The sequence below is a fragment of the Anguilla anguilla genome, chromosome 5 (assembly GCF_013347855.1).
Source record: "Anguilla anguilla isolate fAngAng1 chromosome 5, fAngAng1.pri, whole genome shotgun sequence".
In the NCBI taxonomy this organism is placed as follows: Eukaryota; Metazoa; Chordata; class Actinopteri; order Anguilliformes; family Anguillidae; genus Anguilla; species Anguilla anguilla.
Genome location: NC_049205.1, coordinates 7,283,912 through 7,309,125, shown reverse-complemented (window position 1 = coordinate 7,309,125; position 25,214 = coordinate 7,283,912). Strand labels below are relative to the sequence as shown.

Here is a 25,214-nt window from a genome sequence, read left to right as displayed (position 1 = left end):
GGACCTACTGCAGTGTGATGGGCGGGGCCTATATGTAAAGGAACAGCTTGTAATTTCATAGTTTCGGGTGCCTGTAGGGCTGCGGTGTCTAATGGAACAGCTTGCAATCAGAGAGTTGCGGGTTCACATCCACGAGTGAGGCACAGCGGTTGCACCGGATACAGACCCTGGGCTAATTCAGCCAAGGCGATGCCGTGCCACGAGCTTTAAGCGGCACTTGGACAGGAATAGCTGCCTGCCTCCCAGACCCTGTAATCAGGCTGAACCAGCAGGACCAGGCCTCTTAAACCTGCCTGAGAAGAATAACCATCCAATGAGGGATAACCATCTCATTTTCTCACTCAACTCCCTGTTGGCCTGGTAACGAGAGGGGCGGGACCTGGCTATAAAAAGTCACAAGTGTTCAGCCTGAGCCGGACTTTCCAGGATAGTTGCCGCCGGAAGTTTCTCTAACACGGACGCGGTCTTCTCAGGCATGCACACTGCTCCCGGGGAGCAGACCTGCATCACAATACTGAACCAGAGGGCTCTGCTGCCACCTGCTGGTGCAAACAAACCTCAGACAAGACAAGATGTTCACAAGACAGTATAAGTGAATCAAGATTTTATCTACTTCTTTGAGGAACATTTTTTAAAACATGAATGCACTGAATATATTTTGTGGGCAGTCAGTATATTGTCCTAGTAAACATTCATCATTATTATTTTTTCCCATTAATTTATATGGAATTATAGTGTAGTCACGTGGGATTGATCACATGGAGCTGTAGACAAACCATAGATCGTATTGGGCCTGTAAATCAGCAGTATTAGTTATGAGAGTTAGAACAGGACTTTTAATGTTTAAAATGGAGATGCATATAGGACCTGTGAAGTTTTTGCATGATATTGATGCTATCAGTACAGAGATATCTCAAGTACACGGGTATTTCAAGAGAACAGCTTAGCATGCCTGTTAGCATGATTAGCACTTAGCGTGCTCGTTAGCATGATCAGCACCAGCGTGTCCATTAACATGATCAGAACTTAGTGTTCCCATTAGCATTTTCAGCACCAGTGTGCCCGTTAGAATGATCAGCACTTAGCGTGCCTGTTAGCATTTTCAGCACTTAGCATGCCCGCTAGCATTATCAGCACCAGCGTGTAAATGAGAACTCGTGAAACAGTGGAGCAGGAAAGGGTGCAGGAGCCTCTTCATGCAGTGTTTCAGCATGATGCAAGGCTACTGCAAGGGAGGCCAGTGCTACTTTCCACACAAACCTGGAGAACATTAACATATCCCACTGTAACTCTACTTATATTTTATAGAGAACATGAACATATGCCACTAACTCAGTGAATGTTTTATACAGATAACATTAACATACCCCTCTGTAACTCTACTTATATTTTATACTGAGAACATTAGCATATCCCACTCTAACTCTACTCATATTTTATGCAGAACATTAACATACCCCACTGTAACTCTGTGAATGTTTCATACAGAAAACATTAACATATCCCACTGTAACTCTGTGAATATTTTATACTGAGAACATTAACATATCACACACTGTAACTTATATTTCATGCAGGGAACATAAAGTGCAGAGCTACTGATGCACGGATAGCAATGCAGTGTCAGTGATGTAGAGCTAGCAGTGTTAGCAATGCAGTGTCAGTGATACAGTGTAAGTGATGCAGTGTTAGGAACAGTGTCAGCAGTGCAGTCTCAGTGATGCAGTGTGAAGCAGCAATTGGAAGTACAATGCTGGAAAAGATCAAAGAACCAAATTGGATTCAAATAAGAAACAATTTATTGACACACATTCCAGTGATCACACAAGAGATAAATTATACAACAATGTCAGCATGATACAATCAAATATCCATACGGCACTTACACAGAGAAGATTAATTAAGCAGTGGGAGCAGAAGCCTAACTGCACATCTGAGAAGAATTTCCTGAGAAGCAGAACAATTTTCAGACCTTCAGTCTCTGCCAAGCTTCGTCAAGGTTATTAAAGAACAAAAATAAAGTTAAATCTTAATTAACACCAAATTCCGGCTTAATGCGGAACTAATGGCGAACGATACTATTATCGCCCATTAGATTAAATTATCTGCGCTTTGCGTGCTTTTAAAAACGGAAGCCTCTAAACTGAAGTGACAGGACAATTGGCGCCAGTGACAGTTCCATTAATACCTCATTTTACACACATCTACCTTCGCTGAGAGAGTCGTTAGCTCCAAAAAAACCCAAAAACCCACTAAAACAGCATCGGGTGTTTTCTCTCGAGGGAACACTGGACACAACCGAGTGGAAACGCATCCAGACAGGTCAGTCACCAGAGGGGTCAGTAACCAAACAGGTCAGTCGCTAATTCAGATCCCAGCAGAAAAGAAAGGGCAGCGGGCGCTTGTCTTAGGGAGCGCGGTGCCGTTCTGGCGGTTTTGGGTTTGGGCTCACGGTAAGCGTGACCGTGATACCGCAGCGGGAGGAGAAAGGGGCGGGGGACACGCGGGGGAAACCCAACAGCGCTCCACGAAGAGACCAATCGCAGCGTCGTTTCCCAAACACCCCCCCCCCACCCCCCCACCGACGCAGGAGCGGCGTGACGAGACACAGGAACTGCGCGGCCACTTTCCCAAAACAGGCTCTTTTTTTTGGGGGAGGGGGGGTGGCGGTGGGGGTGATGGCGGCCGCTCGGAACGCAAACGCGGCTCGTCAGTCACAGACGGCCCCCGCCGGCCCTCGGAATCAATCGCTCAGCAGAGCGAGCCGGGCTACGCGGCGAAGTAAAACATAATTAGCAAGGAAGGCTAATCCCTGCTAACAAGCTTGGGTGGGGGGGGAGGAGCATGTGACTGGGCCTTGTTAAGAGGAGCAGAGGGCTCAGATCTGTTCAGTCAGAGCGAGTTCCCCTGGGAATGACGAGGCGCACACACACTGTCGCCACGGGAACGCCCCACACGTCCGCCTAGTGCTGGCACATTACTGGGTTCATTTTCCAACGTTCCCATTCTTAAAATGGACTACCACTGAAACGTTCCCGGATTTTGCCTCATGCCTCCTTTTCCACATTCCCCAATCGATCACTGACTCCCACACCCTCGGGCACGTCGGAAAGGTTTCCCCATGACTTGTCCAGAGCCTGGGCGCTTCAGATGTGGAAAACTCCATATTGAGGCAAACTACAAGTTAAAGGTAGCCTGTGTGATTATTTTACAGCAAACAAAGACAATTAAATTTAAATAAAAAAATACTTGTAAACATTTGTTGAACTTTCCTCAAAGAAACTCAGGCCGAGCCAGCTGATCAGACCGTGGTGAGGGAGACCCAGAAACAGAGAGAGGGTACACCCTCTCACCTACGGCGTAAGGATCCACCTATCAGATACATTTTTTGTGCAGTGCAGCTTTCATTTCTAGGCAGCCATAAATGTCTGAATGAACACGCCAGGTTAAGCTTCCTGACAGAAAGCAAATCCCCCTAACTCTAACTCTAACATTCACAGCCTTTCAGCAGCACGAATGAATCAAACAAATCAAATGAATCACTCAGCGCTGGGCTGAGCATCTCACGGGCAGAATTAAAAAGGCGTTTCTTTCCTCCGCGCGCACGGGACACGCCGACACAGCGCCAGCCGTGGCTCTGAGGGTCGCGCGGCTCGAACCCGGGACGCCCGCCTAGGGCCGGAGGAGAACAGCGTGCGGCAGACACCTCACACCCACACGCATCACAGTACAGAACAGACACACCGTTTGTTTTTAGCATGCTACAGTATAACATTACATCACACGCCCGCCCTCTCTATGAAGGGTCAGGGTTTTAACATTACATCGACTTGACGAGGCTGTGGATGTGATGGGCAGGTGGGGGGGGGGTGCAGCTTGTTGATCAGAAGGCCTGGATTGGCTACAATCTATGATTGATGGTGGCTGGGGGGCTGGGGAGGCTTGGTTGCCCTAGGAGGTGACAGATTCTGATTGGCAGGTTTCTGAGGAGGATCGGGTATGTGGGCGGGGTTTGGAGATGGGCGGGGCTCAGAAGCTCATGAGGACGTCGCGCTCCTGCACGCTGGTGTAGGGTTAGAGGCAGATGTCTGAGGGGGGCGGGGCTTGGAGGTGGGCGGGGTTTAGAGGTGGGCGGGGCTCAGAAGCTCATGAGGACGTCGCGCTCCTGCACGCTGGTGTAGAAGGACTTCCCGAAGACGAAGGAGTGCAGGCCGGCCTTCAGCTTCTCGGCCATCGCCATGACGATGTTGAGATCGCCCTCCTCCGTCAGGTCCAGGTCCGTCTTCAGGCTGCGCAGCGAGCGAAACGGCTTCTTGCCCTTCTGCCTGCAGGGGGCGCACGTGCAGCCGTGGTTAGGGGACAACTGGGGGGTTGCAGGTTCAAACCCGGGATACAGCACTGCTGTTGCAACCCTCAGGCAAGGTACTTATGAAAGGGCAAAACTTCACTCAGCATGTAGGACTGATTATGTGAAATTAATGAATTAGGGTAGGGGTTATGTATAAGGAGGATAAAAGGAGGGGTGGTGTACAAGCAGGAGGAGGGGTGGTGTGACATCACTCATTGACTTACGTCTCATCTTCAATGTATTTGAGCAGGGTGAGCGCCCTCCGGTGGAGAAGCAGGAGGAACTGCGCCAGGAAGGTGCTGCGGAGGCCCAGGCCCGGCTTCAGCAGAAACACCTGGGGGGTGGGGGGGGGTGGGGGGCGTAGGGGGGTGGAGGGAGGGTTAAGACACACTTATTTTTTATTTATTTAATTTTTTTTATTTAACCAGGTTAGTCTCATTGAGATTAGAAATCTCTTTTTCCAAGAGAGACCTGGCCAAGAAAGCAGCAGCCGATTACAGACACAACAAAAGTTCAACATTTATCATACTACAAAAGCAGAAAAACAGCAATGTTCTTACCTCATCCAGGAAGGATTTGACCAGAGTGTCTCTGTGCATGACATCCTGGAACACGTTTCTGTAATTCCAGAGGTCAAAAGTCAACTGCCAAAAATTTCTGATAATTTCCCCCAACCATTACTTCTCTATTTCACACATTTAGAAGCATTTTACAATTCTCAATTTTGAATTGGATCTCACACAAAGTACAACATGGAGCTTCACACGTAGGTGTTAAATAAATCAAAGTGTGAATGAGCTGGAATAAAACCTGAAAAAGAGGATCCATGCTCATCTCAAAACCACTGAACTACACCAGTACCCCTAGCAGAACTGCTCCTTTCCTTATTCCTACAGTGTGCGGCAACTGACAGACAACTGACAGACTCTCTCTTCAGCCTTTCAATAGGTAACTTAATAAATATAATGATAATATTGCTGATCAGAACCCTTCAGCTACTGAAGGACTATCCAAAACCAGAAACAATAAGCATAAGAACATAAGAATGTTTGAGGACGAGGGCAGGCCCTTCAGCCAATCAGACGCGCGGCAGTAAGCGGGGGGAGGGGAGGGGCGGGGCGCGTACAGGTCGGGGGTGAAGGTGTCGTCGGCGCGGGCGACGATGTCGGGCCCCGCGTCCTCCTCGCTGGCGGCCTTCCAGAGGACGCCCAGCTCCGAGCGCATGTAGCGGCGCTGGTTGTACGTGTGCTCGTGGCACGGCGGCATCTGCGTCACCGTGTTCACGTCCACGTCGATGTGCGTGGTGGGGTACGGCGAGTACAGCACCTGCCGGAAGGGCAGCACGAAGCTGCCCGTCGAGTCCTGCGAGGGAAACGACAGTCTTACGCACAAACCAGCCCTTCGGCCTGATCGGACCAGAACCAGGTACCTTTAGCATGTTATGTTAAAGTGAAAGAGCGCCGTTAGCCTGTTCTGATGAACGCAAACACGTACCCTTAGCATGTTCTTATAAACACAAACCTGCACATTTAGTGTGTTCTGATAAACACAAACACATACCTTTAGTGTGTTCTGATAAACACAAACCTGTACCTTTAGCATGTTCTTATAAACACAAACCTGTACCTTTAGTGTGTTCTGATAAACACAAACCTGTACCTTTAGCATGTTCTTATAAACACAAACCTGTACCTTTAGTGTGTTCTTATAAACACAAACCTGTACCATTAGCCTGTTCTTATAAACACAAACCTGTACCTTTAGCATGTTCTTATAAACACAAACCTGTACCTTTAGTGTGTTCTTATAAACACAAACCTGTACCATTAGCCTGTTCTTATAAACACAAACCTGTACCTTTAGTGTGTTCTGATAAACACAAACCTGTACCTTTAGCATGTTCTTATAAACACAAACACATACCTTTAGAGTGTTCTGATAAACACAAACCTGTACCTTTAGAGTGTTCATGTATAGAGAAATGAGTACCTATAGCGTGTTCTTACTGTATGTTGAGAAACATGTATCTTCAGCGTGTTCTTGTATAGAGAAACATGTATCTTCAGCGTGTTCTTACAAACACAAACATGTATCTTTAGCGTGTTCTTGTATAGAGAAACACGCACTGTTAGTGTGTTCTTACAAACACAAACATGTGCCTTTAGGGTGTTCTCATGCAGATAAACGTGTACCTTCAGCAGGCCCTGGACGAAGAGGCCGGTGTCGTAGCGGAAAGACGACTCGGCCCGGCAGAGGCGGGAACATTTGCGCTCGGCGGGCGTGAGAAAGAGGCACAGGGTCCGAACGATCTGCAGGTGGAGAGGGAGCCAGCGCCCAAAATCACCGCTAAATCATCCCTCTCAGGCGCCCCAAATCACAACAAAATTAAACCCCTCAGGAGCCCCAAATCACAACAAAATTAAACCCCTCAGATGCCATAAATCACCCCAGAATTCAACCCCTCCAGTATCCCAAATTACCCCAGAATGAAACCCCGTCAGATTCTTCAAATCACCCCAAAATGAAACCCCTCCACAGATAAACAGAGCCTGCTCCTCCCTGTAACCATGCCTTCAAAGCCAATAAAAACTTCTCATTCACTCACTCCCATGTACAGGTGCCGACAAGCACCTTCACACCACAATCCTTCTTCAGCACAAACAAACAACACGGTGATTTACTTTACCCCAGAATCAACACGGCAGCAGTGGCCTCAATTCAATCACCATTCAATTCTCAACAAAACATTAAAAATACTTATGCCAGTCTGCGTTAAGAACTACTGAGGGGTGTTAGCTGCGTTTGGATGTGACTGTGTGTGTGTGTGTGTGTGCGTGTGCGTGCAGTGTCAGGACCTTGTTGACTTTTTCGGGGTTGCTCCCCACAACCATAGAACAGCCACAGGTCTGCAGATGAGAGCTGATGGCCCTGGGGAGGGGGGGGGGGGGGGGGGCATGAGAGGAACATGAAGAGAGATAGAGAGAGGGAGAAACATATTGTCAAGAGAAACCAAGACGCCTGGAAATCAGTAAAGATCTGGATAATTAACGCCAATTTCAAAAACTGAGCCCAGAAACAGAAAATGTTTGAAACAGCCAATCCCAAGGAAAACAGACTAGCAGGTCCTGTCCCAAAAGAGCACGAGGGGTTCCCTAAATATGTCAGCAAAAGGGACGGTCTGCAACAGGCCGATACGCCCCCTCCTGAAACAGGCCAGCGCCCCTCTGGGGGGTCTCCGGAGCCGAAGACCGCAGCGCTCCGAGCATCCGCGTTCGCCGAGCGGAATCTCCACGGCGGGAAGGCCCCCCCCCCCCCCCCCCCCTTTCCCGCGCAGGCCCGGTTTGAAAAGCGGGAACGCTACGAAGGAGATGGGGATTATACACACCTGCGCGTGCGAACGGGGCTCTGAAACCCCCCCAGGGGGGCGAGGGGGGGGGCAGGCAGCGTGTGACGCTAACAAACCCGGGAAAAGCAAGGCCGAGGACTCCTGCCAAAAGCCACAGCTGTCCCGAGGGTGAACCTCTGGTGGGACAGCAGCAGGTTTTTAATCCAGCTTCGTTCATTTCTTTCTCGGGTCTCCAGAGTCAGGCTACGGCAGGGTTATCCTGCGCCCGTGAAATGAACCGCCATTCCCCCCCCCCCCCCCCGCCCCCCCCCAGAGGGCTTCACGGGTTTTGGAAACGCTTACTTGTGCAGAAAGTCTTCGTGGCAGCTGTCCCCGATGTCGTCGTCGTTCAGCACGGTGTCCTTAATCTGGCCAATCAGAGAGGGGCGTGGGAAAACATGGGGGAAAGATTAAAAATCTGCTTAGCTCTGCGTTTAACATCCACCTAAAGCTGTTCAAATAGACCTGCGGCGTGCTGGTGCAGCAAAACGTTCAAAATCCTGACATTCATGTCATTTAGCTTCGCTTTGTTCTAAAGAACACTAATCAATGTGTGCCTGTCTCCATTTTAACCAGCACCATCTGAGCCGGAACTCTCCGGAACACGCTAATATGGAGCCTCACATCGATGTCCTCCGGGACGCTGTGGGTCTTCATGGAGGACAGCAGCTCCATGATGGGCACGATCTCCGAGGTCAGGACCGAGACGATGCTGCAGCCCTGCGAGAGACGAAGAGGAGGAGGAAGAGGAGGAGTCAAAGTCAAATGGTTCTCGCTTCTTTCTGAAAACTAGGCTTTTTAAAATTAATTTACTGCCACAGACAACACGACCACATCTGAACACAACACAAGCACAGCCCCAACATTACACAAGCACAACATCAACAAAATGGCTCTTTTGGAGGTCTGGAGATTTTGTTGATGTTCTGCTGGCTGCTGCTGGTCTCTAGCCTGCAGTGCTCTGGTACCCAGGCAGTGCTGCAAATCAACACGTTTCTAAACGCCCCCAACGCCAACAGCACTCCCACTGGGACTCCTGTCTCAGCACACAACGCAGAGCGCTTTTTAAACGAGTTTTAAAATGAGTCACAGGCACTGAGCAGAGCCTCTTTACAGCAGGTCTGCTGAGCACCATCACAGGTAGAAATGAGAAACCACCGGGCTTCACTCCCTCCTTCACAGGCTCACAGCTTGGTCTCAGTCAGGGCCCCGCCCACCTGTGAGGGACCGGGCCAGAGATGAGCTGCCTGATAGGCCATTCATCAGGGCCAACACGCTGGCATCTGATTGGCTCTACTGCCCATTCATCAGGCCTGACACGCTGGCATCTAATTGGCTCTATAGCCCATTCATCAAGCCCAACATGCTGGCATCTGATTGGCTCTACAGCCCATTAAACAGGCCTGACACCCTGACATCTGATTGGCTCTATAGCCCATTCATCAGGCCCTACACCCAGGCATCTGATTGGCTCTACTGCCCATTCATCAGGCCTGACACCCTGACATCTGATTGGCTCTATAGCCCATTCATCAGGCCCTACACCCTGGCGTCGGATTGGCTCCACAGCCCATTCATCAAGCCAGACTGGCTGACATCTGATTGGCTGTCAGCCCAGCCCAATGCAGACCGCCCTCTCCCTGCCTCGATCTGGGGCAGGGGGCTCCTCCGTCTCTGTCTAAGGATGACCAGCCAGGCTGCGCTGGGACCGCCCTCCACTTCCAAAAACAACCCTGCGCCCCGCTCTGTCTACCCTGGCTGCTACCTCATCCATCAGCCAGTCCCCCTGGAGAAGGCGCTTCTGCTTCTGCTTGGACAGGGTGATACGGGCAGTGCGGACCCCACGAGGGCAAATCCTGCTGCCGGCGCAGAGCTGCGTCTGACCGTGGAAGTGTTATGATAGAATTACTAAGTGTAAATCTGTTCAACTGATATTTTTAATCTGGGCCAGTTTTGTTCAAACAGTGCAGGCAGGCTAAGATCTCCCTCATACCAACCCGAAAAACACGCAACGTGAACAACAGATAAATTCTCAAAGTAAAGTTAATACGCATCATGCTTTCAAGGAGGAGGCACCACTGCCTGTATGGCCTGGTTTATGCTATTTGGTAAGTTAGCGGCTGGTTTCTCTACGGGGACAGACGACCGTGTCTTTCCCTCGCGGGAGCCCCTCACCATCTTCATCCAGATGCGGCCCTTGCGGATGATGTGCTTGAGCCGCTCCACGCAGACGGCGTGCAGCGGCAGGTAGAAGGCCAGCTGCGTCTGCGGCAGGATCAGCGACAGGGCGCACGTGTTCTTGTCGCCCTTCAGCTCGCCGTCGAAGATGAGCGACACGATGATCACGCCCTTCTCCGCCAGCACGAAGAACTTGACGTCGACGGCGCCGCACTCGGCGCTGCGCAGGATCTCGCCGTTCAGCGTGTGATTGGCCAGGAAGGTGATCTCGCCGTCGCTCAGGAGGAGGGGCCTCTCCGTCTTGGGGGCCCAGATGTGACGCACGCGGGGGCCCAGGATGTTGTCCCAGTAGGCGAAGGTGGCGGCCAGCAGGGGGGACTCGCCCTCCACCACCACCTCCGTCTTCGCCACGGCGGGGGACTGCGGAGGGCACCCGGACGACATCGCTCAGGAGCGCCCTCTACCGGCTGGAGGTGCTGGCTCGGCGGGTTAGCCTGATGCAGCTCGCTGTTCTTTGTGCGCTGCCGTCGAAATATCAGTTGGACGAGAAGAGGAAGGCTGTTTAGTTTATAAGGCTTCTGTCCTTGAATGTGAGCGGTTGTTCAGTTGTTCACATGGGGCCTGTATATACAGCCCCCCCTGCAGGACAAACAGAGATCAGCAATGCTGCAAGCTGTCAGAGCTCGGCCATACTTAGAGAACTCCCAGTCACCTCAAAATCTCAATACTCATACATTTAACCAACTAATGTACCTTACAATAAAACTGTGTTTTTATCCAATACGTTTTCGGTAATGTTAAAGTACATTTTTTATCGCGATCTTCATATCTTATTTATACACTGAGTTACCTATGTCTAATTAGCCAACGCACGCTAAAATGATAGCTAGGATATAAAGTTATCTTACAGGCTTACATAGTACGGAACGGTTATCTAGATAGACAAGAAAAGCAACGTTGTTCGCAAAATTAAGCACACATACTTCGTGTAGTCAGCTGGTAAGAAAGTGAACAGCACAGATTCTTCTTATTATAGATCGCTGACAGACAAGTTACGGTTACTAGCCTAAACATCACACATCTTTATAGACAATTCCTGCTTCCTGAGATTGAACATTTCACAAACCTACACTTTGCACGTTTTGTAGCTCAATTATTACGGGCTAGCAAGTTTGTTTGTTATTAATGAACTACACAGACAAAGCCACTGATATCTTGTTGTACCATTGTATTACCCGATCAATGTTAGGTCCCCCTGCAAAAGACAATGGGGTTTTTTCCTTGTTAAATAAAAAAATGTTACGACCGAATACTCTAACGTTATTCCGGTTTGATTGCCTTTAGCTAAGGGAAGGCTAGCCAAAGTTAGCAATGATTTAGCTAACAAATACATAACGGTCGGCCTTCGAATAATATAGTCTAGCTAGTCTTATGTAAAAATAAAAATAAATACATAATAATAATAATAATAAACAAGCGTAAACGATAGTGTACAATACTGAAGGTGACACCGACATAGGCATAATAAAGAGCGAGGTACCATTTACACAGTTACTCTTGGCGTAAGGTAATTCCAGTAGTCTAACTACATAACAACAGTGTGTGAAATCTTAATTTTGCGCAACACTTCCTGGTGTTATACCAACAACTGAAGTAAAGACAGACCGGTGGCTCCTCAAGGATCCTCAAAGCCTATATTGCCCTCTAGCGAAGAGCATATGAAATGATGGAAAGGGTGTCATTTTCTCTTTATCTTAAAAAAACTTCAGGGTTACCTTTTTGGCTGGACCGCAACAGCGGGGCCAGCACCATTAAACGCGAATGTCTGTGACTGAGTGACTGACTGATGAAGTTACACCATTGGTCGGCCGATTCGGTCCAGCCATATACTAGGTTTTGACCTGGTCTTGTTTTTCTTCAGTTTAAAGTCAGCAACCATTTTGAAGCCAAGAAACCCGATAAGGCAACTTAACTGCTTTAAACAATCATTTGGCAACTCAAAAGGCAAGAGTGAATGATACTGGTTTAGAATAATATGAACTCAGTTTCCTCTTTCAGTTTAAAATGAGCAATGACAGTGTTTCCAAACGTGTTTTTGACAATGTTATCTTGATTATATAACCAAGGGCAAAGTATTCACACACATGAATTATTATTTTTTGTTTCTCAAAGAGTGGTAGAGCCTATGTTTGGTGGAACTGTCATGGCAGGCGCACTGCCGCTAGCCATCTTTCCCGAATATATAAATTAAATTCTGAATATAAGTACAATTCCCGAATATATAAGTACAATTCTGAATATATAAATTCAATTTCTGAATATATAAATTCTATTCTGGATATATAAGTACAATTCCCGAATATATAAATTCAATTTCCGAATATATAACTTCAATTTCTGAATATATAAATTAAATTCTGGATATATAAGTACAATTCCCGAATATATAAATTCAATTTCAGAATATATAACTTCAATTCTGAATATATAAATTGCAATTTTGAATATATAAATTCAATTCCCGAATATATAAATTCAATTCCCGGATATATAAGTACAATTCCCGAATATATAAAATTCAATTTCCGAATATATAACTTCAATTCTGAATATATAAATTACAATTTTGAATATATAAATTCAATTCCCGGATATATAAGTACAATTCCCGAATATATAAAATTCAATTTCCGAATATATAACTTCAATTCCGAATATATAACTTCAATTCCGAATATATAAATTACAATTTTGAATATATAAATTCAATTCTGGATATATAAGTACAATTCCCGAATATATAAAATTCAATTTCCGAATATATAACTTCAATTCCGAATATATAACTTCAATTCCGAATATATAACTTCAATTCTGAATATATATATAACTCGGTTTATAATCAGGCATATCACAAGACAGCCGTTTTTACTTTTTGAATAATTTCTTTTTTTTTCTTCATGGGCTACTGAGTGAGAAAAACAAGTTTAACATTAGCATCAGTAAAATTTGACAGTACAATCAAGGATAAGCAAACAAAAACGTTAAATAATTAAAATTTGAATGAGGCAATAATTCGGACTTCATTAAGGGGTCCTTATTTTCTTGGTATTAGGACCTTTCAAGTAGGGGCACCAAATTTCACAGGGAATGGCCCAAAGAGTACAGGTGAGCTGCTTAAACTATTTGAATAACTTGCGATGTTGGTGTTTGAGGTGCTTGGCTAAGTTAGCTGTATTGCGTACTGTTAGAGATATAAAATAATTAAAATATTAAATATACAAAAATATATAATTCACTGTCAAATCAAAATCAAACAGGCCTAGTGATTGTAACAGTTCTAGTTTTTTCCATTTTCGTACCGCACTCTAGTCTGAGTTGGCCTGCTTGAGAACGGCTAAAAACACGAAAACAATTCATAACAGGTAAAGATGGCTAGCGGCAGTGCGCCTGCCATGACAGTTCCAAACATACGCCCTACCACTCTTTGAGAAACAAAAAAATAATAATTCATGTGTATGAATACTGTGCCCTTGGTTATATAATCAAGACAACATTGTCAAAAACACGTTTGGAAACGCTGTCATTGCTCATTTTAAACTGAAAGAGGAAACGCATCTAGCTAGCTAACTTAGCCAAGCACCTCAAACACCGACACCGCGAGTTATTCAGAGTTTAAGCAGCTCATCTGTGCTCTTTGCGCGCTTTGGAGAAGTGTCTCAGGTTGTAAACAGGAGCAGGGAAACGTTCGCCTGGTTGAGAGCCTCGGCGAAATAGCATGCAGACCTCTTCCTCCGTAGTTTGGTGTGCGCTGGAACTTGGAATGTCATAAAATCAGTTAGCGAGCTATGTGTTATGTTATGATTAGCAAATTACGTTTTAGCCAGCTAGCTTGTTAGCAAGCACATATTTGGATATTCAATGTTGAAACTGCAGATGCACGTTTAATTTTAGTTGTTAATTGTAATTACAAAATGTATTGACGGACATCGCGACAAGCCTACTTAAGATATATCAGCGGATTTAAAAATGTGTGGGTAGTTTTTATCAGCGATGAAAACAAACAGCTCGGTAGTGAACTGAACACCATTACACAGGCGATCTGACAAGCAATATCAATCTTTATTAGAACAAGTACAGCAAACAGCATGTCACAAAATAGTAACGGTAGTACAAAACTTAGTTCAGAGATATTTCACTTCGGTATAATAACAAGTAATTTTGTGGAGCCTAACACATTGTACTTACATAGCATTTGCCTCCCCTGTTGACCGTCAATGTTAACAGAATCGCTTTTCCACAGTTGTCAGGCTCCCTATTCATTCATTTTCGGGACAACCGAGAGGAACAGAGACGCTGTTAACGGACAGCAGATGTTGCTTCACGCTACGAAAACACAATGGAGTCGCCTCCAGAAAATAATTTGTCGAAGTGAAACATCTCTTTAATCGGCTAACTTGATGTGGTTAGCAAGCTAGCCATTTAGCTTTCTGGTGAACCAGAGCTTACGTTATACTTACCTTCATAACCGAATATAAACTTCTCAAAAAAGAATTTATAGCCCTTGTCCAGTTTAGACCGCTTAACGTTCACTGGAAAACGTTCACTGGCAATGCTTCGACAATGCGGATAACATCGGACAGTGAACGCTGGCAGAGCTATCAGGGACTGAGAACACACGTCGCTGTTTAGGCTCAATTTTTCGCTGTCAGAAATGGACTTGCGTCCGTAGCAACGGTAACCGGAAACAAAGTATCCCTACATCCGGTTTTGGTCGCCATCTTGTGAAATAGGCCTATAGTGAGAAGCCTCAAGTTCCATAACTCTACTTCAGTCTTGGTTTTATCATAATCCTCATCACTACCAGTATAATTCCAACTGTCCAAGGGACAGTGTTGGCTGGTTTACTGCCTATAAAAACTAAGGCAGGAGCTTGCCTACAGAAATACAGTTCCTCTCTTAAACCTCCAGAACTAGTCTGTGAAGTGTGACACCAGCATTTTTAAATCATTCACAGCACCACCCACCTACACATAAATAGCCTAAATGGGTTCAGGTGAACTCGTTATGCAATCAGTAAATCAGAAGTTCACACTCACACGCATGCAGTCAATATCAGATAACTTAGAAATCAAATGGTTAACTATGATCAGCTGATCAGTTGGCTGACAAATGACCTGGAATCCAGGATGCTCTAGGCACAGATTCATACTCTTGCTCAGTTTTAACATTAACCCAACATTTTGTAATCAGCTGGTCCAAAGCCAAAACCGAGAAGACAGGGCTGTCCAGCCCTGTTCTATGTTCTTCTTGTAGGTTTTCACTTCAGCCCTAATGTGGATCACCTGATTCTGCAAATTAACGGCTCAGCAAGATCTCTCGCTGTTGAATGAGGTGCGCTTTGTTAGGGTTGGAGTGAAAACCCTGCAGGAACAGTATTAGGAGGCCCTGCCTGAAGGTTCATCGCTGACAAGTAGGCTATCTTCATCGCTGTCTTCGTCTGATTTACTGCCCAGGAAAAAAGACTGCTGCACGCATCCACCTGGGTCCAATCACTGGCTCATTATTTTCAAATAAGAGAATTCCCCTCACGGGCGACAATGGGGTTTTCATCCATTTTTTATTGTGGTTACATTTCATTTAGCAGACACTCTTACCGAGAGTGACTTACAATGTAAGAGAACATAAGTGCATTCACCTGATTTATGTGTGTAACAGTGCCAGATCTGGCTAACAACATTCTCAGTCCAGTGATTTTTATATGCAACATCGCTAAAGCGCTAAATGCGAGTGAACTGCTAACCTCCAACCAAAATGAAGATCATGAGCACATACAAGGTTATTACTACAGAATTGATTAGTCGTGAGAAACTGCTCATTCCAAGAGGTGGGCTGGAAGAAGGCGTAAGTCGATTTCATAATTGCCCGAGACCTATCGGAGAACAGGGCTAGGTTTTGACAAAGCTCACAAAATAAAATTGTTGTGTACGAGCATTGTTTGTTGTTGCTGTTGTATAGGACTAAGCTTTATAATGCTGTTTCTCTCTCTGTGTAATTTCTCATTGTCTTGTGGGGATCCGCATTGCTCATACAAGTTCTTATTGCTCGGAAAATTAAGTTGTTGCGCTTCCTGATGGTTTACATTTTATATGTTTAATCACCCCACATCCACAACAGAGAGGTACGATGTTCGGCTTTAGGTACTTTCTTCCAGCACCTAAATCATTTCATCTCTGTTCACTTGCAAGCCTTATCTCAGGGCCACTTTCAGCAACCAATAAGCTGTCAGGTTGGGGAGGAAGAGGGGGGTGTGAGGAGGATGTAATCACAGACCACTAGAAACCCAGGAAATGTGCGCTCCTGTTTGTGCCTGTGTGTGTGTGTTTTCCCCCCTTTACTCTCCCTCTCTATCTATATATCCATCTATCTCTCTACCTCTCTCTCTCTCTCTCTCGTTCTCTCTCTCTCTCTCTGTCGCTCCCTCTATCTCTCTTGCCCTCTCTCTCTGTTTGTATGTATATATATATATATAGTTAGTATGTGCATGTGGAATCGTTATAAACCTTTTAATATCTCATCAAGACCAGCATCTTTTAGGAAATGCATTCTCCTCACAGTAACCCAATGCTTTCCAATGCATGCATGCTCTGAGGTAATTGGCCTCAATAGGCTCTTAGGAGGGGCACGCCAGGTCTCTCCAGTTTACTCGAGGGCGGGTCTGAGGGATGTAAATGGTGAAGCTTTGTGCCTCAAGCATCTCTGGTCTCACTGGAGTCGTGTATCACGCCGGTACGACCGACATTGTACGATATCGCAGATCGTTCTTTTCATTTATTAACCATTTTAAGACGCGCTGAGTGGTTTGTGTGTTTCCCCAAGTCACAGTCGGAGATTAATGTCCCTTCCCAGACTGCATCAGTCAGACCACTATCCACTACTCATCTTTACAAGACTCTATTGGCTCTTGTGTAATCTCACAGAAAATGGAACGTCGTGTAAGGAGCCAGCCACGGAATAGATGCTTGAGCAAGCTTGAGTTTCCGCCAACCACTGTTTTGCGCTCTCTTCTCTCTCTCTCTCTCTCTCTCTCTCTCTCTCTGTAATTGTTGCTGAGGGTTCTCTGCTTCCTGCTGTCATTTGCATGAATGCTTTTAATTACTTCTGTGTCACAACCTGCTCATTGTTCACTTATCAAATCTTTATTTTTGCAAACAGTGTGCTTGCTTTATTTAGCTGGAAGAAGCTCGGCAAAGCTCGATGGCGCAGTGAATAATGCATACAGAGAATTTAAACCAATTGCCGCTGTCATGGTAGTCTTGCTGAAAGCAACTGAATGTTCCCGGAGACATGAACACATTTGAAAATATAAACAAGTAGCGCGCATCGGAGTAAGTAAATGTGCCTGGTACATTTATAATAACAGGATATCATTTTATCACAGCATGGCATTATTATTATTATTATTTTTTGCTTTGGCACTGGATTCAATGTGCTTTCATCTCATTAAGTCACAGAACTTTACAGTAAAGGGGGGGGCCTTGCCTGAAATTCCACCGATGAGTCACGCACCATGCCCAGCAGCCATTTTGCACCCAAATTCTCACCACATCGCATTAGCTGATGCCCTGGGGTGTTTGAAAACCACAGTGAGTCCCACTCTTAATTTAATGCCTCATCCAAAAGAGGATTCTTTTAGCAGTGCGTCTCTAACTGCATGCCTATATCTGAATGATCTGTATGTGTTCTGCTGCTGGAGACAAAATGACCTTCTCCTCTGGAGATCAATCGATCAATCAATAAATCAATCAATCAACTTCCACCAGTAATTTAGTCTCCCATCCCAAAGTGCAAATGAAGCTCGTCCCTATATATCTAAAATAATGAGGCAGGAGTAAGATCAGAATGGTGAAGGAAATGAAGCATATCTTGTCCTCTGTCTTGTGCACATACACTAACACTTCCCCGGGTTCACCTTCCCGTGGGCAATGCCGGATGACAAGCATCTCTTTGTCAAACACACACATCGCGTTTGCGGTTTGCCGGGTTCACGGACTCTCCGGCAGGACCGCTTTTCCCTCCGCCAGCGTTTTTAGCGGCCCTCGGGCCCCGGGGCCAGTCTGGAGAGCCCCTCTGAGCTCGGGGCAGGAGAGTTCAAACGTGATCACGGCTGAGAGAGAGAGAGAGAGAGAGAGAGAGAGAGAGAGAGAGAGAGCGGAGGACTGCAGTCATTTCAACGCGCGACCCAGAGGGATTCCTGAAAAGACCCTGTCACGCCAGAGAGCTGTTTCTCATTACTCTGTGCGTGTGTGTGTGTGTGTGTGTGCCTGTATGCGTGTGTGTGTGTACGTGTGTGTGTGTGAGCTTGCGTGTGTGTGTGCCTGTATGCGTGTGTGTGTGTGTGTGCCTGTATGCGTGTGTGTGTGTGTGTATGTGCCTATATGCATGTGTGTGTCCGTGTGTGTGTGCATGTGTGTATGTGTGTGTGTGTGCATGCGTGTGTGTGCGTATGTATGTGTGTGTGTGCGTGTCTGTGTGTGTGTATGTGCATGTGTGTGTGCGCATGCGTGTGTGTGTGTGTGTGTGTGTGTAAGAGGGTTCACAGATAATTGTGCCTGGGAGAAGTCAGGCATCCAGGACCTTATCAGCGCGTTTGCCGTCTCTGTCCTGATCTCCCAGGATATAGGTGCCAGCCAGGTGCTGCCGCTAAGCTGAATTTTTCATTATCCGTCTTATGGACACAGCCTAGCAACCGCTTATCAGCACGGCTGGCTCCTTCCACCCGTTTACTGTCCATTTTGTGGTGAAAGTGTAGTCCTCCATGGCCCAGTAGTCTCTTCCTGTTTCCTGTGGGCCTGGTGCAGATCTGCCCGGGCCCTGCTGGTCTGTTATCTCAGCGCAGCGCAGGGAAAGCATTACATTACAGCCTCTGCCTTACGGTAAATACCATCTAGAGTGCAGCCATCTCTTCCCTGTACATCTGGTTCATCTGATTTATTTTTCGAAATTCATTTAACAGCAGGCAATTGGACAGGATTATTGGAATGGTTTCATAAGCCAGGAACTAAACTACACCGAAAATCTAATTTTCGGGGTAGATTAGTTTTTTTTTGTGATTCCCACATGTAGCCCTCATTTATATTAAACCATGCAATAAAATTTCAGACATTTTAAAATAAAACTGACTTCACACTTAACACCTCACAGTAAGGCTTACATCAGAAGAGCAGTGTTAATGACAATGAGAGAAGGACTCCTCCCCAATCTCGGCCATTTTGTCTCTGCTGTGTGTCAGAGCTAACAAGAGCCTGGGTGAGAGAAAGCAGGGTCCTCTGGACCTTTTTAACCATGCAGCATTTCACCATGGTCACTATCATTTCACCATGGTAACTACCATTTCGCTGTGGTAACCACCATTTTACCATGGTCACCAGCATTTCACCATGGTCACTGTCATTTCACCATGGTAACCACCATTTCACCATGGTCACTATCATTTCACCATGGTAACCACCATTTCACCATGGTTTCCACAATTTCACCATGAACACCGCCATTTCATCGTGGTCGCCACAATTTCACCATGGTCCTCTCCATTTCATCATGGTGACTACCATTTACCCATGATAACCACTATTTCACCATAGTCAGATCAAATCAATAATTATCCATCCTTACAATATCAGGCCTCACATTCTAGATGGCCTATCCTGTCTTCACCTGCAATGGTCAGACTTTCTGTTCTCTGATTGGTCAATTCATGCCGCAAACCCAATAATCATACAAACGGATTTTCAGAAAATGAGCCGCCATCGCAATATTCTCAGAACAAAGGAGTGGGCAAACTGCACTTTTAGTCAAGCACCTGAGGCTAGAAAGTGAAACCAACATAAAAAAAGAAGAAGAAGAAGAAAGCGTTCATCTCAGTGTACCTTAACGCAGGTATGTTATTTATCACCATGCTTGATAGGCTGGAATTGAGGTACACATGTTATTTATGGTCAGTGTCACAAAAAACTGCTTCTCAGAAATATGGAAGTCTTGGGATTGACGAAAGGTTTCATTTATCCCGAACACCAGCACAAGATAAAGGTCAGAGGCGGGGTTTACAAAAAATAAAAACTTTATTAGTTTTTGAGTTATGAGACATTTACCATATAAACAGCTGGAGGAAAATGTTCAGAATGTTTTTTTTATATTTTATTTTATTTCTTAAATGGGCATAAAAGTTGTGAAGACTTTTAATCCTCATAAACTGCCTATTTCCCATAGTACACTCTATATGCAAACAGTGCTACCAGTACAAACAATAAACATTTTATTATTTCAAAATAAATATTTGTTAATGCAATAATGTAATAAACTTGCCCCATGTTTCTTCTTCTGTTACGGTTGCATAAATTCAAAGTAGGCTGGGTAAAATGACATAAAACTCAGACAATTCTTATACAGAAAAAAGACTACCAACTGAGAAAGTAATTTCTTGTTTGCTGCAGTAAAACTTTCATTAGAATCTCACACATTGTCCTCACTACACTACTGCCATAACCCAACCCCTCCTGGGTAAAGTGTGCAGGAGCTACATGCACATGAACACAGACAGTGAGACCACTGTGATTAACCCAACCCCTACTGGGTAAAGTGTGCACAATCTACATGCACATGAACATGTACAGGCAGATCAGTGTGATTAACCCAACCCCGCCTGGTTAACCCAACCTCTCGTTGTTAAAGTGTGCATGAGCTATGCACACGTGAACACGTACAGTCAGATCAGTGTGATGAACCCAACCCCACCTGGGTACAGTGTGCAGGAGATGAGCACACATGAACACATACAGTCAGATCAGTGTGATTAACCCAATCCCTCCTGGGTACAGTGTGCAGGAGCTACACGCACATGAACACATACAGTCAGATCAGTGTGATTAACTGTGTTCATGCTTCATGCGCCCACTCCGCCCGTCCCGACCGCAGCGCGGCGCGGAGCACGTCCTCGGGACGTAGTTTCCGCGGTGATCGATGAGCGCCCCTCGTTAAGCCCTTCCCGCCCCTGGAGATTTTCCGGGGAGCCCCCACGCCTCGCTCGCTTTGGCCGTGACTAATGGACTAAAGGAGCTGGTCTGGAGAACAGCGATCTGTCGTAGGAGGGAAAGCAGTTCGCTGGCCGTCGTGCCCTTTTCCGAGGATGAACCATCTTTACCGGGAGCGGTTCTCTGTCTTCTTAATTTGGGTCGACCTTCCGGGCCTTTCGCGGCTTCACTGTTTTTCAGCTTTCAGAGTTTTCAGTCGTTATAAATCACAGGCATTTTTTTTCCCCCCGCAAGATCCGTAAAAAACTTGTTTTCACACGCGCTCTTTGAGCTCTGTTCAGCACTTGCTACGACAAGTTTAAAAAATAAAATAAAAATAAAGATACAGAATAAAGAATTTATCTGAGCGCAGTTATGGAATCTTAAAGAGGCTGGCCACAGAAAAGGTATGCTCACATTAAATGGAGTGTGAGATTCACTGAGAAAGCACTGCTCCAACATGCTGTGTTTCTCCCACTGTGAGCCAAACCTTGTCCTTATTGGGCCCCTGTGTTTCTGTACCGGAGGCTACAGTTCGGGTGTGGGGTTGGGAGGTGGGGATTGGGGGGGAGGGGGGTTTCGAGCAGGCTCATTACCATCATGGCTCTCTCAGTACTCAGTGTGTAAGCAACCAGCAGCACTGTAAGCTTGTGTGTATTAGTAGTTGACCTGGAGGAGGGCATATGTCTGGGCATGGCTTGGCGAAGGGGTGGGCAGTTCCGGTCCTGGAGGGCGTGTGTGTGTGCAGGTTCTTGTTTTTACCAATTACCCTGGCTAAGTCAAATAACTGGCTGTGTACACCAACACTGGTTCACTCGTAGATTGGATCACAGCAACATGTCTAATACAGGGACGCAAGAACAGTCTTTGGCTGTTTGGCTGCCATTCATGTGCTCATCAAGAAATGTAGCTAGAATTTCAGAGGGTGATTTTGGGCCAATTAAATTGTTAAGACCAGACATTGGCATGGAATCCAAAGACATCATCATTGGATGGCGGTACTGCCTCTGGAGTCAGCGAGCCTTGCGTATTAGACGGGAGCCAAAAAAACATAAACGCAATCAGGAAAAAAATGTCTGTGTACGGAAGCACGGGAAGACCTTTGCCCTTTCTGACTGGACGCTAAATGAAAAATCCATATGGATAAGCAGTGTTATGTGAAAAAGCCATATACTGCCAATGGGGTTGGGAGTTTACGATTTGCACATTATTTATTATTAAATGTGTGGTCATCGTAAAGGGTGAACTAGAACACAAACGCTGAAAATCTCCAACATCCCATCCTCAGGGTTTCCAGAACCTTGTGAATGTGATGGGACTGTACAGCTTCAGAGCTTGTGGGAAGTTTCACCTCTTAAACCCTCCACAGAAAAGGCCTGCAGGCTTAAAGTGTGTCAGAACTCACTGCCGAGCTGGTATTGGGTTTTTCTTTTTATGGTGGTGGTTTTCTATGTTTGTTTTCCTCAACGCGTTTCCGAGCCTGATCCTGGACAGCCCATAATCCATTTCACCTGCGGATGCTTCTGGAGCGGCCAGGCGTCCCGTCCCCTCAGGCTGCTAGGGGCGCAGATAACCTCTGTCCCCCTAAAACCCAGCACCCCTCAATCCCCACAGTAATCCCATCTCACACACCTCGGGTCAGCTAGTGCCAAGACCAGGCTATATCTGGTTACCAGGGAAACCACAAAAGGAAGGAGAGAGAGAGAGAGGAAAATCTTTTTTTTTTTTTTAATTTAAAAAAAATCATTCTTTGTCTTTATTATATCTCCAAAAGTGCACATCTGTACAGGTGATATCAATGCCAAAGGAAATAGAGGACAGCTTTGCTGAAGACCGAAAAAAGCGATGTTGTACAAGATCTAAATATACGACACCTTGCCTGTCCTGATTTATGGTCACCGGTTTGATCGACCCCTGAAAGTGACGTGCCCAGGTAAAAGCGGCCATATATTTTAATTGCTGAGCATGTTTCTTTAGCTGTTTCCGTGCCGAACGGGCCACCCTTCAGAATTTCTCTGAAGCCTGGAAAGCAGAATTGGGTCACCCGGGTATAAATAAAATAGCATTTCATGTTTTGCAAAGGTGTTCAGCATCCTTGTTCCCGAGGGACAGTCGTTAACCCATTCTCCTGTTCCGAGCCAAAGTTAACGAGAACGTCGTCCCCTGCATGTGGGAACCGCACGCGAAAATAATTTGTTTATACCGAACAGTTTTTTTTTTTTGTTTTTTTTTTTTTGCCTGGGAAACAGTTTTTTGCCGCAATTAGGCCCTTTCAAGCTGGGAGAAAAGGAGAAACTGGGGGAACACAAAACGGAGAAATGGCTTTCTTCAGATTTCAGTCCTCGCGTCTCATAATGAGAATTTAATTTGGTTCTCCTGCTTCAAGATTATATTGTATGTAAATCCACTTCAGGCAAAATAAGCAGCAATGTACCAGCTACTTGGTTTTGTTGAATGCGGGCGATGGTTTTCAGACAAACTCAAACTGATGTCCAATTTCACAAGCAAAGCAGAAAACAGAAATATTTTTTTTTCATGTTTCCAAGGGCCATGTCTAATGGTTAGCCAGAGGTAAATTGGATCAGTGCATTTATATAAAACGCATCTGCATATTGGATGTCAAATTTCATTTTTTGAATAGGACTAAATGGGATGTCATGTAATCTCTGTGTTTAAAATAAAGCTGCCAAATAAATGCAATGTACATGTTTGAGGTGGAACATACACATTTATTTTACCGTGCATTATTTTGCATTGAAATACGGCACGGCAGAGGTTTGGAAATGACGGAAGCGCGGGGTGAAATGGGATTTAGTTTTATCTCGGAGCGAAACAAAAGGAACAGCCACAGTTTATTTCTTCAGTGGGGAAAAAAAAAAAATATCGCGTGACCTTTTCGAAAAAAAAAAAAAGAAAAAAGAAAAACCACGGCGCGTGGAAACGCGCTTCCTTTTCTCTCACCCGCAGTTCCTCGCGTCTGCGCGCCCCTCTCCCTCGGTGGAACCGACGCGGTAAAAAGGTTGACGTCTTGATGAAAGCGTTACTGCTCGCGCCCGGTTTATATTAAGCGGCGGTATGAAAGGGTGGGTGTAAGGAAATAAAGCTCGTTAGTCCCACGCAGAGATGGAGCGTCAGGCAAAAACACGGAGATGCACACATCAACACGAGCCCTTGGGCTCTGGGGTGGAAATAGCCCGTTGAATGGGAACTACGAGAACTTGGAGAGATTTTTATTCTGTTGCAGGAAATTAGCTGGCAGTGTGTTTGTGTGATATATACAGGAACGGACAGACACACACACACACGGGCACACATACACACACACACACACACACACACACACACACACACACACGTGCACGCACCCGCACCCGCTCGCACGCACACAAACACATCTTCTTCTCTAGCCAGAAGGGCATATATAGCGTAGTAACGCTTATGTTTGCGAGAGAAAGTTTAGCACCAGGTATTGATCGATATGCCTTGGAGATCGGCCCCATCCAGTGAACCGTGTTTTTAAATGGGCTTGGGGAGATGTACTCTGTCTCTTGTTTTGCTCACATATAAATGACAGACTTTTAATAAAATGTCCATGGAATTCAGCCTGTTAGCACCACTGCACCGGCCATGTCTCTGTGAGCAGCGTTTGTAATGAGAGCCACACAGATCCTCTCAGCCAAACTCAATTTCAGGCGTCAAATTCCCTATTAGACTGGACTTAATCCCGAACAAATCCGGGATTCAAACAACATTTACCTTCAAATTTAACTCAAGTGCTTGTTGTTGTTTTTTTTTAAATTTATTATTATTTTTTAATTCGGCACAGTTTGAGCTCTGTTTAATTTATCACCAGTATTATCTGGCCAAACCGCAAAGGAAATAAATAAATAAACGCTCAAATTTATTTATGAACCAAAGTTAAGGACAAATATAAATTTAATACAGAGCATAGACTTAGAGTTTCGCTCTCGCTGGCTGAGCTGAATTTATGTTCAGCCGTGTGTTTCTGCCTTGGCTAGGATCCTGTTTTTCTTTATACTTGTTGTTCTTATTGTAGGTCACAAAAGCTCACTGCTGAAAAGGCACAAACACTCCCGTTTGACAAAAGCCGCTCAGCCGTGCGTCATTAGCAGCAAAAACATCCCGTTTTCTGTCTGTGTGTGAGCCGCACAGCAAAACCTTCGGTTTAAATTTACCACTGACAGGGTTTCTGTGCATAAAAGGCGACACGGTG

General features: G+C 45.7%; 1 protein-coding gene across 3 annotated transcripts; it reads right to left on the bottom strand.

Annotated features, from left to right (window-relative positions):
* Positions 1 to 3,496: 3,496 nt before the first annotated feature.
* Positions 3,497 to 11,583, bottom strand: c9orf72 (C9orf72-SMCR8 complex subunit). Of its 3 annotated transcripts, none has more exons than XM_035419798.1 (10): positions 11,452 to 11,583; positions 9,909 to 10,550; positions 8,358 to 8,453; positions 8,037 to 8,101; positions 7,204 to 7,276; positions 6,541 to 6,657; positions 5,475 to 5,710; positions 4,909 to 4,966; positions 4,573 to 4,682; positions 3,497 to 4,325 (listed from the first exon to the last, which is right to left on the bottom strand). In XM_035419798.1, exons 2-10 carry the CDS (start codon positions 10,353 to 10,355, stop codon positions 4,139 to 4,141), a joined length of 1,389 nt encoding a protein of 462 aa, XP_035275689.1. In that variant the 5' UTR covers positions 10,356 to 10,550; positions 11,452 to 11,583; the 3' UTR covers positions 3,497 to 4,138. The 3 variants fall into 3 exon arrangements, with proteins under 3 accessions (XP_035275689.1, XP_035275690.1, XP_035275691.1); XM_035419799.1 differs by lacking the exon at positions 11,452 to 11,583 and adding an exon at positions 10,895 to 11,341; XM_035419800.1 differs by lacking the exons at positions 3,497 to 4,325; positions 4,573 to 4,682; positions 4,909 to 4,966; ... (1 more) ...; positions 6,541 to 6,657; positions 7,204 to 7,276 and having other exon boundaries at positions 8,033 to 8,101.
* Positions 11,584 to 25,214: the final 13,631 nt, after the last annotated feature.